A 16,725-nucleotide genomic window follows, 5' to 3' on the forward strand; every position below is an offset into this window, starting at 1 on the left:
TACTCACTTTGTAGTCCCCTATTTTTTCTCAAGCACCACCATGAGGTTGACATTTGTGGTTTTGAATTAAACCACTACTTGATGGATTGCCATGGATTTGGTGCACACATACACTATACAGATAAATGTACTGGGACACCAGATTTTGACACCAACAGGGACTTAAGCGACATCACATTCTAAATACACAGACATTAATATGGAGTTGGTCCCCCCCTTTGCAGTTATAACAGCTTCCACTCTTCTGGGAAGGCTTTCCACATGATTTTCCACATGGAGTGTTTCTCTGGGAATTTTTGCCCATTCATACAGTAGAGCATTTGTGAGGTCAGGCACTGATGTTGGACCAAAAGGTCTGGATCACAATCTCTGTTCCAGCTCATCCCAAAGGTGTTGGATGGGGTTGAGGTCAGGGCTCTGTGTGGGCCAGTCAAGTTCTTCCACACCAAACTCATCTAACCGTGTCTTTATGGACTTTGCTTCTGTGGAAGTAAGGGGTCCAGCCCAACCCCTGAAAAACAGCCCCATATCACACCTGAATTCAATTATAAAGTTATTCAGTTAAAAAGAGCGTCCAAATCCTTTTGTCTATATAATGTATCTTTTCCTGTCCCCCTTTGGGCGAATTTTTTTTGCCATCCCCTCACTTAGAATCCAGCACCATCATCAGGCCAAAACATTTATCCAGTTTATCTATTACTTTGGTTAATGACCAAATACTTGCCAAACCAACATTATTCCCATCAGCCTCAGTTGTACATTGTGTTTAGTGATAATTAACAGATGATAGCACGGTGACACTCTGGAGAAAGGGCTGAAAGTTCAGGTCCCTGTGCCTCACAGAGCCACTAGGAAAATAAATCACCACTAAAGCACAACAACATAACCCTGATTTAGTTTATTTGTCTATAACAGAATGTTTTTGGTTGTAACTACAAAGTGATAATGAGAAAACAAAAAAAACATTAAAATAATTTCAGATTAAATCAAATAAACATATTTTTGATTGGGGCAATAAATACAGGAGATACAGTATATTATGAATTAAACAAAGGCACTCTACTATCCATTATCAAAAAATGAGACTAAGTTTACAGTGGTGATATTATTCCAGTAAGTTTACCTAAACCTACTGCAGCATGGAAAACAAGTTCATATTTTTTATACAATATGGCAAATCTCTCAGTTTCTTTCCTCTGATTTTTTTTTAATTATCCAACTAGCACCTCCCCTCTGAACATCCATACTCAGACGTTTATAATTAATTTCTTGGGGGAAAAATTGAGAATGTGCTTAATTCACAACAATAGTAAGTCATAAATCAATATACTCTGAGTACATACACTGAAGTACAGCTGGCACATAGACATTGAATGGAAAATCTAGTTTTGTCTCCTAAATGCAGGCTACTTACTGTACTTCACCTTACAAAACAGAATATTTAATAGATTAACGTTTTTGACTGATAACAGCAAAACCAGTGTGTGCGTACCTGAATATAAAACGGTGAATTTAATTGTATGATTAATGCCAGATTGCATCAAGGCATTATTATTGAGACATTGTTCAGCAAAATAATGCTTTGAATCCTCTGTTCATGTCTTTGCACATTCATTGTTTTTTTTTTTAATCTTTATGCATTTTTTTTATTGTACTTTTATATACAACTTTACAGCTTTACATTACAAACAAACACATCAGGACCCCCACCCCCCCAACAACAACAACAACAAAAAAAAACAACAACAAAAAAACCAAAAAACAAATAAAGTATCATACTGATGGCTTTCTTTTACACAAGCTCAGCCTGGTATATTAAGTGTTATCTCTAACAACATATCAAACACATTACACAGTACAATCAAATTATATAATGTGGTTGAGTGAGCTCGCTTGACAAACCAGATCCCACTGAATAGCCCTAAAACTGAAAAATCCACCCCCAGCTGGTTCTTGGAGCAAGCTCAAGCAAACACATTTATTAAATACAACAATGGCATTTTTCCCCTTTCATCATTTTCACCAGGTTTATCTTTATCACTGGTCCGTTTCCCGGCATGGCCACAAAGTACGGAGAGGACCTCAAAGTGTTCAACCTGCCACAACAACACAGTATTTCCTGAGAGAACTAAAAGAAAGAGCCATGATGGACATGCAGGACGACGGCACGCACACGTGCACGCGCGCACACACACAGATATACACACACACACACACGTCTGGTTATTAAAGCCAAATCCTTCAGGGACGCAGTTGCAGACAGCTCCCTCTGCTTCTGTATGGGTCCTCTGTTGAAGGCAACCAGATGGACTCACATGGGGTGTGACAGACAGACAAACATTCTCCGTCTGGCTCCGATTCTTATCCATTAAGCTCTCTGGATGCCAAAGCTTCATTCGGTGCAAAAGGAAGTCCTGACCTGTTCCCTTTTCACAGTTCTGGGCACCCCCTTTTTTGTCAGTTGGTCTTCTCTTGTGACAGGCACATACACAATGTCACATCCATCAGGGTGTATGATGGAAGGATGGCGGACTGATATGGAAGTGAATAATAGGGGCCATTGAACAGAGGTGTTTCCACTGACAAAACGGACATTTTGTTCCGCTGGCAAATGTCAGAGAAGAATACGATTAAGGAAGAGACAGCAAAGGAGACAAAACCTTTCATATTGGATGGTTGACTCGAACAATCCACTAAAATGTTAAACAATCAAGGCATTACAACTCGGCAAGTCAGTCATTTGTTAAGACACTGACTTCCAAACCACACTCTCGTGAAAAAGCATTGAAAATATTCTGAATCAGAGTATGTTTAAAAGGCCATTCGTTATTCTAAAGGCCAGCACTGAGAGATAGAGACCCTGTTGTCTCTTTCAAACTTTTGATTACATAAGGCAAGACCAAACTGGCTATGAGGACGTAATACAGACTTTGGAGTGAGATCCACAATTTATATCAACTGCACACACAAATGGAACACTTTCAAGTCGGAGAGTACATTTCATTTAGCACCTTGTTAAATACTTTACAGGTAGAATACTGCTGATTGGCACATCTCAACACTTTACTCTCACTTCATCCACAATGTTTAGTGATCGTTACACGGACAAGGGTTGTGATCCACACGCTGCTCATTTTAAGCATTTCGACGGTTGAAAGATAACACTAATTTCGCATTGGCTACAGCACAGACAATATAACTCTAATCTGCTTTGATGATCTCTAAAAGCAGGTAATGACTCTGGCTGCTAATTTGCTCATCTTCTGTCCGGCTGACTGTCCGCTCTTTTCATCTGGTCTTTTTCAAAAAGGACAGACTCTGCAGCCTCTAAGATGGCAGGCTATTACAAGCACTCAGATTAGCCCATATCCACTTCCAAGTGAACCTCGGGCCCTGCAACTGCTCTTCACACCGGTGTGGTCCTGCGATTCACCCCGTCCTTTAAATCATTGGGAAAACAGTTATGGACCTGGAGGAACTCAGCGGCTGCCTCATGTTCGGGGCTGTATGTGTTCTCTGTCACGCTGTCCCTCGCCAGGGCATACATGGACAGCTCGTCCAGGGCCCCGCTGGAAGATGGCGCCCCCTTCAGGCCGACCACAGGCGAGTTCTCCCGGGATGCTTCTGTAGAATGAGAGCTGGCGTGGGATGTCCGCCGACGGTAGCGGAAGCTCGGTATCCTCGAATATGGGGAAGAGGAAGAGAGCGAACGGATGAACTCGCGGCGCGCCCTCCAGCGAACCTCCTTGTTTTTCTCAATGTAGATGTTGATGGCGAGGACAGCCACAGTTTCAGCAACAATGAAGGAGAGGGCGCCAAAGTAGAATGACCAGCCGTAGGAGTAGGTGTACTTCTTGTCGTCGTCACGTTTATCATTGGGGTCTCCAGCATTGCTGGAGATGTACACGATGATGCCAATTATGTTACTCAGGCCTGATGAATAAGAAACAGAAAGAAAATAGAATCAAAAGACAGAAAACGAGGAAAGGGCTAGAGACGATGATCAATCATTCATGACTTTCCCGGGCACAAATTCATCCAATGATTGAAACTGAATGTCCAATAAACCAGACAATGATTACAGGACTCTCATCAGTACCGAGGCCTGATGTATGCTCATCACTTGAGCAGGAGGTGTGCAGTGAATGAAGATCCTGTCCTCCTTCATGAAGTTCATCTTTATGATTGCACCATTGATGAAGTACAATATGTGACTGCAGGTGCCACATCAAGCTGCCTTTCTTCATCACAGGACCCCAGCCCTTACATGATTGCTTCTCATTGGGACCATGGTTGACAGTGTAAAACCAACAGCTCACCTGCAGCTACGAAGAGGATGCCTGCGCTGAGGAGTACATTGTTTGTCTTGTTGTAGACTCGGCCCACCCCGACACATAGCCCACCGAGCATCAACAGGCAGGTGCTGAGGATAGGGAACACGCTGGAGGCACGAACTATACCTGTCGAGGTATAAGAGAGAGGACATGGCAAAGAGATCATTAACTGGGTAATTAAGTCACCGTAAATAGTTTTAACACAATTCATTAACCAACATTTGACTAGACAATAAAGAGACCAGTTAGTGAAAGATGAATACAAATGAATAAATGAATCCATCAAGCAATAAATCAAACTATAAAGCATTTTTTAAATACATCCAAGTGTGTAATTTGTACATTCATTTCATAACACAGCTTTTAAAAGAAAAAACTGACTCTTTTATAATGTGAATTTTCATTACCATACTGAGTCCTCATCCATCCGGTGCTCCTCTCCCATCCATTTTTGAAAACTCCATTATCTTTTATACTTTTGGGCTTTGTTGTGACAAAGCTTTGCTAATCAGATGTGGGATGTAACAAGAGCTCTCACTGACTATCACCTCCCCAGAAATGAATCACTGTGCCATTTTACCAAGGATGGATGAGCTTATTCAACTGTGAAGTTGAATAAGCCCTTCTGGCTAATGGACTGAGTTTGGACATTGTCCAGAGTCTGATAAGTCTTCTTTGTTCTTCTCAGCTATTTAGGCAGATAGTGAATTGGCTGTGCAGTAAATGAAGGTCCTTTGCTAATTGAATATCCCCATTTTATATCAAACTAATCTCAATCTGTGTAAAAGCTTTGTCATTTTCCTTTTTAACCAGTTTTCACAGAAAAATACCTTGAATTTTCAAAAGGAGTAGATTGGTTTTTAACAAGGATTTTATATCACCACAAAACCAAGAGGACCAAGAGGAGTTAAAGAGTTCCTCTTGCTGTAAGCACAGCTCATAATCTGCTTCATGTAATAAAATAAAATAAAGCAAAATGAGGGGGAAATGCAAATAAGCTTCTGCTCCTTTACCACCATCACTTAAACTAATTAAGAAGTAAAAAAAAAAAAAAAAACACGAACTGTGGAGTGTTTGAAAATGAGACAATATTTTTCATTTTCATTTTAAAACTAGTTTTTAATTTTTAATAATAATAAAAAAAAAATAATGAACTTCAACGTCTAAAGTCAAGGTGCCAGGTCTTTGGTGGGGTTGGAGCATCAAAGGGACATTTCATTCAAGTATGAGAGCAAATTAAAACTCCAGAGTATGACTGGAATACGAAGAACGAAGGCTTTTCAGACAAATCAGATAAGGCACTTTGCAGTCAGGTTTGCTACCACTGCCCCATTAGATCAGAAGTAATTTCCTTCTTTAAAACAATATGCAAGAAAAGTGAAAAATGTGATCATAGCCTAATACAGCACTGCTTGTAAACCAGCCATGAACATTAGTAAAGCCTGTCTTTCTGTCACATTTCTCTGCTCAGTTCTCTACCTTTGTTTTGCATTTTATCTGTCTCTGCATAACACAGCATTGCTTATTTAGAGACAGCTCTCGGAACCACATATTAAGTTAAAAGGGAGTGGCTTTCCTGCAAAAGGGCCAACATTTAAAAAAAAAAACAAAAAACCCAGACAATGAAGACGAGTGGAGCGAACTTACGCAGCAGGTATTCAGAGCTGTCTGTGTCGTAGTCGTTGTCATCAGGGAAATGGTTGATTCTGTAACAGCTGCCTTGATTGATGCCTGCAGGACAAAGATAAGCAGAAAGATCAATGTGATGTTTAGGCTATGAGGACTGTACAGCTGAAAAAAAATAGGATAAAGAGTATATGTGTGAATCACCTTTTAGGCAAGCTGAACTTAAACTGGATTTATTTGACTCTTGAGGGTTTAAGACTTCAAATGAGAATCCATCAAACTCCACTTGGTTTCAGCAGACTAAGGGATGTGTGGGTGATGGGGGCAGAGCCACAGTTGCTCCCCACCTAGTGACCTGTTTTTGTTAAACTGTGTCCACTGGAGTAATATGCTCCAGTGCTCTAGTCTTTGATAAAAGAGGAAGGAGTGGGAAGGCTGGACTGGGGCCACTTCGATGCAATCCAGCAAAAACACCTAAGTCTGTCCCTGACTTACTGAGTGGGTGACTGATGAAGTTACACCATCGGTCATTTGAGTTTTGGAGTTTCTCCACTGGTCGTTGCTCTTTCAAAAATGAATAAGTGTGGACAGTCCTCAATTATGTCCTTGAGAGGCTTTTGGCAAGGGGCTAGCAGTTCTCAATTACATTCTCATGAGCACATCCAGCCCATATTTGTTTTCCAACTAGTCTTGTTCATGTCCTAACAGACAACACGAGCAGCAGGACGTGAAACCCAGCCTGTCTAATTAATTAAACCAAATTTTGTCTTCGATTCAGGCAACTGTCAGCAATGAATACCAGTCAGACAAGTGTTATTTACACTGCTTAATATAGGAACTTGAAAACTGAGAAAAAAATTTGCTGATTGCTGAGTAGAGTGAAAGACTTTTCATGTTTTTTAATATGCATTCTGCCTTTATTTCTAAGTGATCTGTTTACATTATATAGACAAAAGTATTTGTATGGGACTGTTTTGTAGGGTTAGGAAAGACTTCACTGTGTCCCAGTGCACAAGCAAAGTCCATAAAGACATGGCTGGACAGGTTTGGTGTGGGAGACCAAACTGGCCCACAAAGAGCCCTGACTTCAACCCCATCCAACACCTTTGGGATGAACTGGAACAGAGAGAGCCAGACGTTTTCATCCAATGTCTGTACCTGATCTCAAAATGCTTTGCTGCATGAAGGGGAAAAAATTCGCAGATAAAAACTCCAAAATCTTGTAGAAAGCCTTCCCAGAAGAGTGGAAGCTATTACAGCTGCAAAGCTGTGTATGCATTTAAAATGCAATATCCGTAAAGTCCCTGTTGGTGTAATAGTCACACGTCTCAATACTTTTGTCCATATAGTGTACCTTATAGCATTGAAAGAGGGAATAAACTGGATTCATACATGTAGCACCCACAAGCAGCGTTCTGCAGGATTAACTCATTACCCTCTCCATGATTTTCACCTCCAACCTTTGACCTAAACTTTTTAAAGCGCACTGGGGGTCAGACAGGAATTGTTGTCATTGATCATAGCTCCCTGTATGCAGTGTGAATTCCGTGAACTAATGATCACAGCTCACTGCATACATATTGGGGGAAGAAAACAGACACGGGGAGGGATGGCTTGTGTTTCGAGGATCAGTGCATATGCTATATGGTAGTCAGATTAAGATTGCATTGCCCAGGGGGGTTTGAGGGGTTGTGGTGCATGTCCAAATCCAGCTAAGGTGAATGGTTGGGTGTTGGGAGGAACAGAAATCCTATTTTAACAACAAAAGAGCATGTGCTGGAGGCTTTTTAATGCCGAGGTGCGTTGCAACTGGAGAATAGATTTGGGGGGGTGAGAGAGAGAGGGGTCAAAGCTGAGAGAAGCCTGTAGCTGTAATTGAGCCAGTGTATAAACAGCACCTTGTCTACAGAGAAAAGGGTTAGAGGTGGGGTTAATGGATGTGTTGAGTACAGCGGTGGTAATGCTGGAAGCTCTGTGGCTATTCATTTACCATTTGGGCTGTGAATGCCCTCAACACTGAAGTTATTCCACAAAACAAAACCCACACAATTAAAGGTGGTCTGGGCTGTGGATTCACTCGCACATTTTAACATGACCATATCTGAACATATGCATATTTGTATTTGTGGTTGCATTCACCTGCATCCCAGGTTAGGAAAAGCAACTGATCAATCGCTAAGCTCTGACAGCCTAATTGTTGCTAGTATTCATTTCTCACACAGCACACAATGCAGTTCACAATGGTAATGGTGGCACATTTACCACTTGAAAACTGAATAATTCTAGAAGCAGTGAGTCTTTGATTATATATTATTGTGGACAAAAGCAGGCTTCTGAACCAATGACCTTGGCTTTGGTAAAAAGTCTGTCGCTGACAGAGTTATCAGCTGTAGCTACTCCGCTAATTAATCTAATGTTAGCTCCAAGAGCTGGCTCGAAACGCCGTCTCCCTGCAGGCTGACTTTTTCCAGCTGATTCGTGTTGACTCAAAAGGTCTAGCGTGTGGGATTTCCAGTAAGCAGCTCTGTTGGTAGAATTCCTACATAATATTCATAATTATGTTGTTTTTTTTTGTTTTTTTTTTTAGTGGTCAATAATCACCTGAAATGCAGAAGCATTTGTGTTTTCATTACAAACTAAACAGTGGCTCTTGAGAAGACCTTTCATGCTTTTCTAGTTTCTCCTATGCTTGGAAGGGAAGGGTGGGGTGAGGTGAGGGGTATTCATTTGGTTGCAATCTCCAACCTCATTGTTAGGTGCCACTAAATCATGCACGCTGGCGCTTTAAAATAAGAACTCTAACGCGGCGACGTACGTGATATTGTGCTAAAGTGTAAATTAAGGGACTGCACTTGGACTAAGGCTTGGTTATAAGAGTAAGGTTATAAACTAGTTAGCTATAGACATAATAATAAAGGCAATCTTATGTTAGAGCAGATTTTTAAATACATTTCTTACACTTTATTCCTTGTGTTTTTGCCTTCAAAAGGGATGGAAAAGGACACCACCATCCAAACTCTTTAAATGCTCTCACTTGAAGCTCATCTACACAGCCTTGGCACATGAAGAAATCTAAACAATGGCATACCAGCTTGGGTTTAATTGAACTTTCTATGCTGTGACTGAACAAACACCGTTTGGGAGGAAGGGTTTAGTGAATGTTCAAATAGCTAAACCTCATGTACTGTTGCCGTTCTCTGTAAGCAATAAAGACCCGTTTTCGGCAGTGTTGCAGACCTAAAAGGCAGCAGAAATTAGATATGACTCACCACTATGTAAATTTCAACCTCGGCAATAACAGCCTATGCCTATAACAGACAGACACCTGTCAACTCCATTTCCCAGATGCCGAAGTGTCAACAGCCTTCACTGTCTGTGCTACAGCTTTCAAGGCCATGCTCGCTTCCTTTAACTAGGTCTGCTGCTTAATAAGGGACATCAAATTAATTAGCGTCAAATGAGTCGGTGGAAATGGAGCACAAGTTTCTGTGTCTAGTCACTGATGGAAAAAGGGTTATAGATTATTTTAAGCAGCGATATGAGACTTTGTGCCGTGTGAAAAAAAACACATCTGGCTCTTGTGGTTAGATCAAGAACTGTGAAGATAACAAAAACACAGACACCTTCTCTGTGCTGTTAATTACTGTGTAATCACTAAATCGTGTCGCAGCGTCCAAGCTTGTAGCGGATTTCATACGTGCATTTTTTGACAGAGAGAGAGTGTGTGTGTGTCACTGTGTCTTTTCCACTAAACTGAAATGTCAAACTGCTTCACACTTTTTCAACACTGCACACAAAAACGCACCTTTCATTGTCAACCCAAAACGCTACTATTAATTTTCACTTGTACACAATATTGTGTATCCTGAGCTTAGACCCCTGCAATGACGCCTCCGTCTGGTCTCCTGTGTGTGTGTGTGTGTGTGTGCTAGATGTAGAATGGAAGAAATAAAAGACAATATTGAAACTGATTGGTAATCTGATTATAAACTGAGCCCTTGAGGCCTGTGATTTATGAGTGACACTTATCAGTTCAATTTGTGTGTGTGTGTGTGTGTGTGTGTGTGTGTGTGTGTGTGTGTGTGTGTGTGTGTGTGTGTGTGTGTGCGTGCGCATGTGTGGAAGCTGTCAGATGGACCCTTCATAAAATGAAATAAAGTCTGAATACTGACTAGCTGGGAGGAAGGGGGAGCGGCAGGCAGAGATTAAGCAAGGGAAGACGGTACAAGGAAATGAAACAACAAAAGCACAGGCAGCAGAGGAATGATGAGGATGAAAAAAGAAGATAGGAGGCTGCACATTAAAGAAGGACTCAGACAGAAAAGGAGCGCAGGGGATCAGCAAGATAGAAATCAGGAAAGACAGAGACAGCGTTAAAGGGCAAAATGTGGATTGTGAAACAAAGGTCATAGAACAGTCGTGCAGTGTAAAAGCCGTGAAACTGAATGGACATGTAGAAACAAAGGTTGGCCAGACAGACATGCAGCCGGTCACGTGAGTGCTGGTAAAAAAAAAAGGAAAAACTGCTCCACAATTTTGGGGCATGTTGCAATGTGATTGTGTTGTGACGGGCTGAGAATTAATCTTACACAGTCAACAGATTACACAGGAAATAATGGATTCCCTGGGCATGACTGGTTGTTGCAAAGCCCCATGCTGAGCATCTCCTCCTCTTCTCCATGGCAACCCCTGTTAGTCTTTAATAAGCTCATTTACATAAACAATCTCCAAGGATGCTTTTGACATCTATTTTGATACCCACCAAATGAGAGACGGCCCTTCCCTAGCAAAAACAAAAACAAAAAACCCTTCACAGATCTGTCACGACTGTGAGACACAAATGGACACATGCACACAGACACATGTTACATGCAAACATACATACACACACATTGTACTGGGGACAGCTGTCACAGCTGTGGCGCCACTAGCAACAGGATGATGCACGTTGTCATTATTTTGAATTAATACTGCTCAGCCAATAAGGGAGCGACCTCAGCGGAATACACCAATAGCATTGTCTCATTTAATCCTCACTCTCTAGGAGTGACAACAGAGCTCCCCCCACTTCCTCATTTTCACACCCCAACAGCTCTGTAAATTGATTGATGATTAAACCAATCAAAAGTGACTTTAATATTGCATTTCACGAGAGCCCAGTGGCCTCCAGCAGGGTGATCTATTGTCAGTAAAGCTACACATAACAGACCCTCAGCAAAACGGAGTTCTGCTTTGCTTTTAGATTCGTGACAGGCAGAGTGTGAACGCTGAAAAGGGAGAGTGCTCTGAGGTTTACAGCAGGTGCGATGATCAGGTTTTATGAAGCTGTAAACAGTTATAGCACTGTTACTGGGGCTCGATATCAAACGCAGACATGAACGCACAACTCGCACCGACTCAACACAAACATTCATTAGCTTTGGAAGCAGAGAATGCCACGGCAGAATATAAAAGCATCTGTGTAATCAAACAATCCCCCCCCCCCCCCAAGTCCAAGTGAGGAAGAAAGAAAAGCAATTTGGTGAAGACATCAGTGATTCAGTGTTGATATGACTGACAGTTGGTTAATTAAATTGTCACCAGGCAGCAATTCTTCAAACGCAGCTCTTGGGGTTGGACTGTGCACGTGTATCCACGTTGTTCGAGGGAAACTGAGATCTATCGCTCCATGTAGTCAAGCTTGTTATGCATTGTTACTTACTTAGAAAATTGCACATATACAGCTTGTCAACACACTGCTTAAGATTTAATTGTTTGAGTGTGGATTAAGACTCATGGTTCTCTCACATATTAAATATTTCCTATGTCATTTAAGCCTGATATTATTTTAAATAACCTATAAAAAATGCATTCTTGTTGTTGTTGTTTTTTTTAAATTCTGTTACTTTCAAGTTTTGTTTGTATTATAAAACTGGCACAACTATCCAGGTACTCATCTGAAACAAGCCACATTTTTGAAGATTTTTACCAAATGGGGAACTAGTGTAGTATGGTGCCAGGATTTAGCCTTATTACAATACATTTACATCATTACTTTATATAAGGGTACATTTAACTGGATGAAGAATATGAAGTTTCTGTATTGAAACAACTACACTTTGCCTTATTGCCAAGAGTTGATGAGAGGACTGATACCACTCTTGTGCTAAGCTAAGCAAGCTGACTGCTGGCAGAAGCTTTATATTTAGCGTACGGACATGAGAGTGACATCAATCTTCTCATCTGACCGTCAGCCAGAAAGACAACAAATTTCCTAAAATACCAAATTCTTTACCTATTTGCAAATAAGCTGTCAGCACGGCTTGCATATGACTCAGGGGAACTTTGTTTAAAAAGAGGAAAAAAGAAATGCATCCAAAATTAAAAGGGGCTCAGGGTTTGTGTTTGGCATGAAAGTGGAGACAGAGGATTCATTAAAATGCAGAACAGCAGAAGAAATAAAAGACAAAAAAAAAAAAATGTTGAGTTAAAGAGATGAAAAGAGAGGACAGAGTGACTGAGGTGGAAGCTGGGGCCTGCTGGCTAATGAGTGCCCCCGCACAGCTTCTCAGTTGTCATGTTTTAATTACAGACTTGTGGAGAATGGTGGGAAAGGCAAAGTGACCCCCACCACCACCACCAAAACACCCCCCACCCCCAAGAAAATCAGCTTCCTCACCACTCATGCCACCTCCAGCTGAGATATTTACTGTAAATATGGACCAGCTGATTGGATTAATCATTAGGTCATTTCTCGTTGTCAGGGTTGGTTTTATCAACTTGAGCTGCACATATGAGACAGCCTCTGATGCACTGCCGACTCTGATACAAATTAGGTGCACTACCCTGGCCTCATGGCATTCAACTGGGAAAACAAACAAAGGAGGGGAAAAAAACAATCAAAACGACTGCTGAGAAAAGCGAAGGACTCCATAAATGAGGACATTGATGACCTCACTGTAAAGTAGGCACGTTCGGTATATTCCTGCCTGCTCCTGGAAATGTCATTTGGCAGTGGGACTAACACTGAAGCGCACTCACTTTAGGGCTGTGAGAGAGAGAAACTGGCTCAAGAGTGCTGAACGGCTGCTATGTGTGTTACAGCAATGTGTTGTCGCTGCAATCTGTTCAGCCAAACGTGGTGATGTTTTTTGCCTAGCTGTGATACACACCAAGCCTTCCCCGTCAATAACCCAGTGTGTTTGTCATTATGACCAGAGGGGTGTGTGTGTGTGTGTGTGTGTGTGTTGAGGGGTGGGGGGTTAGTCTTCCTTCCTTGTCTTCCCCTCTATACTTATGAGTCTCCATGACAACAGAGCCACCGTCCAGTCTCTTGTAGTTTTGAGCAGAGGCGCCGAAGTGAAACTATTAGCGCTGCAGAGAATGATATGATAGACTGGCCTTTGTGTGTGCAAATTTTGCTTTTACAAAGGAAAAGTCTCGTTGCACAGAGGCGGTCTTTGTCCCCAACCTCATCAACGTCAATTCAGTCTCTACTGTCATTAATCCACTTTCATTGTTTACTTCAAAGCACTAGTGGGAAATCATGCTTGACGTAACAGTTGGCAGTGATTTGTAAATTATTTTCATTTCTTAGGTTCTTATAGGATATAATGCAAACTGTGCCTGAGTCTGTCCACATCACAGATAGATGCCCACCCAAGCGTGACTCTCAGTAAATTGCAGGTGTCATAACACACCAGGATGTTCTTCGCATGTGTCTAAAGCATCCATCATCACCATAAGACAAGCCCAGGGTCAGGTTAATCATTGATGACAGCTGAATCTCCCCCTCTATGTGGTCTCTGGTGACATTAAGTCTTGAAAATGTGAATGAAAGCAAAAGAAGTCCACAAAATAAACTGCAGATAAAGGCAAGGTTTTTTGGGTGACAGTATAGCATAAAATATTCAGCTGCCTTTGGGAGAGGAAGAAATGAAACAGATTTAGATGTCTTTTCATGAACAAAAAAATGTCCTTATATCAGTGAAAAAAGTCATATATCATCAAATCATGTATCGTATATACACAAAAGACAAGGCACTTAAAAGAAAATGCATTAAAGAACATTTTAGAGTAGTTTTTTGTTCTATAATTTTTTTGCAGTGATGCTCCAGAAATGCCACTAACGCTGTGTGTCACGTTTGCGCTGTGTTTAGACTGGACACCTCCTGTAGACACATCTGTATCTGTGACGTGTCTGTCTCTAGAGTTGGTCAAAGTCTTTCTTCCTGCAGTTTATTGAAGTTAAAACGATGTTTTGAGGTAAAGTTTCAAAAACCGCCTCTGCAGATTGCCATGCGCAACCCATATTTCATTAAAGAAAAAATATGTATGATGCCTGCAGTGCATCTTAAGATACATTTTGCCAGTTTTGGTACATTTTCAGGACGTCTCGAAACAAATTCTGGAGAAACACGTACTAGTTTCAGCCCTTTTCTTTCCTGTAGCGGGACATTTGTTTACAAATCTGTTTCTCTGTCTTTCCTATGACAGGCATCTGCGACATGAACAAATCAATCTAGTCACATATCGACTCATTCATTGATAGCTGAGGCGAGAAGGCAAAGGGTGGCCGGAAGCAAGACTGGTCAATGAATGAGCGTTTGTCTGCCTCTGAAGTAAGACGTCACAGTCAGCGCACCTCCTATTCAAACATCAAACGCGTAAAATGAATCAAAACAACTTTCCAAATGGACCAAGAGACGAAACGGGTGATGTGAACTTCATATCCTTTAACAAAAATGTCTTTTTCCTGTTTCGCTTGGACATGACGCGAACTCAGAGCCATCTATTTTTAAATCACCGGGCATGTTTCCATAGCAATGTCAGGGATGTTGCCAAGCAACAGCATCGGATACAATGAAGACATGAATGAAACTAGACTCATAGCGCGCACATTTCCTGGCAGTGACCGGCTTAAAAGTGAATGGGCTCAGACGCGCCGGCTTGGCATCGCATCCTCTCACAGACTATAACACAGCCGTATTTATTGTGTGGGCCTATGCCCGAACAACGCGATGTAACAGTCGGCAGACAGCTTGAGTTTAGCACTAAGCGGGACACCAACCATGTGTTTCTCGCTAACATGCAACTTCAGCAGATCAGCGGTGTTGAAGTCAGTATGTTCTCCGTCTGACCCATAACCTGTGAAAGTTTTTTCCACCCTTAGAGGTTCATTTGCTGCGTCTCAATTGAGACATCTGCCGTGCGTAAAGAGAGCGCGTCCTTTTGTGCGCTCAGGTGTCTGCGCGCACGGAAACAAAAGAGTCCCCCTCGGAAAAAAAGGAGAGAGAATTCAAACTATTTGTCGAGCGAGACATGGAACTGTGCAGCTCTAAATTACCGTGCTGTGCTCTGAATACGTTAGAGATTGCCATACGTTGGAGCAGACTTACCTTCAATACAGCAGATTCTCCATAGTCCGGAGTGGGTGAGGTCGCCCTTCTTGGTTTTGAGCTGTGATTGGGTCTCGTCTGTGCTGGCATTGGTGCTGTTGCAGATGTACGCCCGTGAATAGAGCCAGTAGTCCGTGCCGATGGCGATGGTCATCAGGCTGAAGGCAGCGAAAGCCCCCACAGTGGCGAGTAGCGTTTGAACTCCGCGGTCACACCAAGCCATTGCGCTTCATACTAGTCCACACTCTCACCGGTCCAACATGCACTCACCGGAGCGCGTCAAGGCGCGGATCCTTTGCTCATACCTGTTTGGGTGCGTCCACTCTCTCTGCTTCTGTGCTACTGTTGTCGCCCAGAGAACGGTTAAGAAGAAGAGGCGGGTATACGGCATGAAACGCTCACTTGATGCTCAAAACCAACTGTTTGCTGCTGAGGATAGGAGAGGACACCGGTTGTGCCCACTCCAAAGGCTTTGCACAGGATGGAAGCGCGCAGGACAGCAAGGCAGCAGCATCGTGTACTAAATCAGAACGTTTCAAACCGCCTCACCGCTTCATTCTTTTGTTTGCCCCCTTTTTTATTTTTGTCTCGAAACACTTTTCTGTGTCCCCACACAGACTGCGTCTCTGTTAAAACCCGTTGCCAAAGAAGACTAGGCTACGTCAACGGCTCTTAAGTGAGACCCCACCCTCACTACATCTAACCAATGGAAGAGATGAGCTGTTGAAATAAATAAAGAAAAAAAACTCTCTGTGACATTACAGTTTTCAGTCTGGGTCATTGATGCATTTAAACACGTGGGATCTGCCACTGGGGGGGAAAGAAGCTTATTAATTAGCCAAACAATCTCTCGTGTGAGGCATTTTCCCTCAACTGAATTCAGAATCCACGAATATTACCAAATTCACAGTCAGCCGTCACAAAGAGTGAGGATGGGGGTGGGGGAGAGAAATAATGAGACGATTTGACACAACCGTCCCTCACTGTAATGCATTAACGTCAAACAACCAATCCCCTGCTGAACAGACCATTAAAAAAGCAATTAGAAGCTTGGGAGTCTATGTGACCAAAGAGCACACTGTATATCACTCAGGTTCAACGGATTTCCCAAGAGTGTCACAGGAGAACATAATGCTGAAAGTAAAAATGTAGATAAATAGACAGATAGACTCTTCACTCCTCTTATTCTCATTCTGAGGTCATGCAGCTGACAAATTGGTTTATTAGACATGCAAATGTCCATGTGACCACCACATTAAAGACGTGCTTAATACATCTCATCTCTGAGCCAGATGGAAGCTTCTGAAACCAGTGGGAGATGGCTTGACTGGCAAGGTGCCTCAGGCAACAACAAAAAACAAAGGCAACCACTCTTGATGATTCTGCCA

The 16,725-nt window shown here is 42.1% G+C and overlaps 1 protein-coding gene across 1 annotated transcript; it reads right to left on the reverse strand.

Moving 5' to 3' along the window:
* Nucleotides 1–873: 873 nt before the first annotated feature.
* LOC124073045 (voltage-dependent calcium channel gamma-4 subunit-like) lies at nucleotides 874–16,002 on the reverse strand. Its single transcript, XM_046414944.1, has 4 exons — nucleotides 15,338–16,002; nucleotides 5,982–6,065; nucleotides 4,320–4,460; nucleotides 874–3,933 (listed from the first exon to the last, which is right to left on the reverse strand). Exons 1-4 carry the CDS (start codon nucleotides 15,558–15,560, stop codon nucleotides 3,407–3,409), a joined length of 975 nt encoding a protein of 324 aa, XP_046270900.1. The 5' UTR covers nucleotides 15,561–16,002; the 3' UTR covers nucleotides 874–3,406.
* Nucleotides 16,003–16,725: the final 723 nt, after the last annotated feature.

The sequence above is a fragment of the Scatophagus argus genome, chromosome 16, assembly GCF_020382885.2.
Source record: "Scatophagus argus isolate fScaArg1 chromosome 16, fScaArg1.pri, whole genome shotgun sequence".
In the NCBI taxonomy this organism is placed as follows: Eukaryota; Metazoa; Chordata; class Actinopteri; family Scatophagidae; genus Scatophagus; species Scatophagus argus.

Coding starts and splice junctions, on each gene's coding strand:
- LOC124073045 (XM_046414944.1), bottom strand. CDS start 15,560: ATGGCTTGGTGTGACCGCGGAGTTCAAACGCTACTCGCCACTGTGGGG. Junction 4,461..5,981: donor CAGCTCTGAATACCTGCTGC/GTAAGTTCGCTC, acceptor ATACCTCGACAG/GTATAGTTCGTGCCTCCAGC. Junction 3,934..4,319: donor CATCCTCTTCGTAGCTGCAG/GTGAGCTGTTGG, acceptor CTTATTCATCAG/GCCTGAGTAACATAATTGGC.